Here is a 616-nt window from a genome sequence, read left to right as displayed (position 1 = left end):
CGGCCCTCTTCGCGCTGCGCCCTGGCTTCACTGCACGCTCGTCTGCAACCCGTGGTGCGGCGGCGGCGTGTCGGCGCTCACGGTGCCCACCTGCGAGTAGACGTCGTCTGGCGTCTGCTGTTGGATCCCGGGCGGCGTCATGCGCTTCTCCTTTTGGCGCCGGTTGCAGAACCAGACCCGCACCACCTCCTTCTCGAGCTGCAGGCTGTCTGCCAGGTTGGTGATCTCCTGCGCGGAGGGCTTGGGGCACTTGAGGAAGTGGCTCTCCAGCGCGCCCTTGACGCTCACCTCGATAGAGGTCCGCTTCTTGCGCTTGCGGCCCTGCGCCGCGATCTTGTCGATGCTTGTGGGGCTGCCGGTGCTTGAGTCCGCCTCCTCCAGCCACTTGTTCAGCAGCGGCTTGAGCTTGCACATGTTCTTGAAGCTCAGCTGCAGGGCCTCGAAGCGGCAGATGGTGGTCTGCGAGAACACGTTGCCGTAGAGCGTGCCCAGCGCCAGCCCCACGTCGGCCTGCGTGAAGCCCAGCTTGATACGCCGTTGCTTGAACTGCTTGGCGAACTGCTCCAGGTCGTCGGACGTCGGCGTGTCCTCGTCCGAGTGCGGGTCGTGGCTGTTG

At 65.6% G+C, this 616-nt stretch overlaps 1 protein-coding gene across 1 annotated transcript in view; it reads right to left on the bottom strand.

Annotated features, from left to right (window-relative positions):
• Nucleotides 1-616, bottom strand: part of POU3F3 (POU class 3 homeobox 3) — a 2,698-nt gene continuing 2,082 nt past the window's right edge. Inside the window, exon 4 of the mRNA XM_011956658.1 lies at nucleotides 1-610. Within this exon, the coding sequence (XP_011812048.1) occupies nucleotides 28-610 (583 nt within the window). The 3' untranslated portion in view covers nucleotides 1-27. The remainder of the gene's footprint in view (nucleotides 611-616) is intronic.

This window comes from Colobus angolensis, unplaced genomic scaffold, assembly GCF_000951035.1.
Source record: "Colobus angolensis palliatus isolate OR3802 unplaced genomic scaffold, Cang.pa_1.0 Scaffold42, whole genome shotgun sequence".
Taxonomy (NCBI): domain Eukaryota; kingdom Metazoa; phylum Chordata; class Mammalia; order Primates; family Cercopithecidae; genus Colobus; species Colobus angolensis.
The sequence above is the reverse complement of the archived record's forward strand: the minus strand, read 5'-3'. Positions and strand labels throughout refer to the sequence as shown.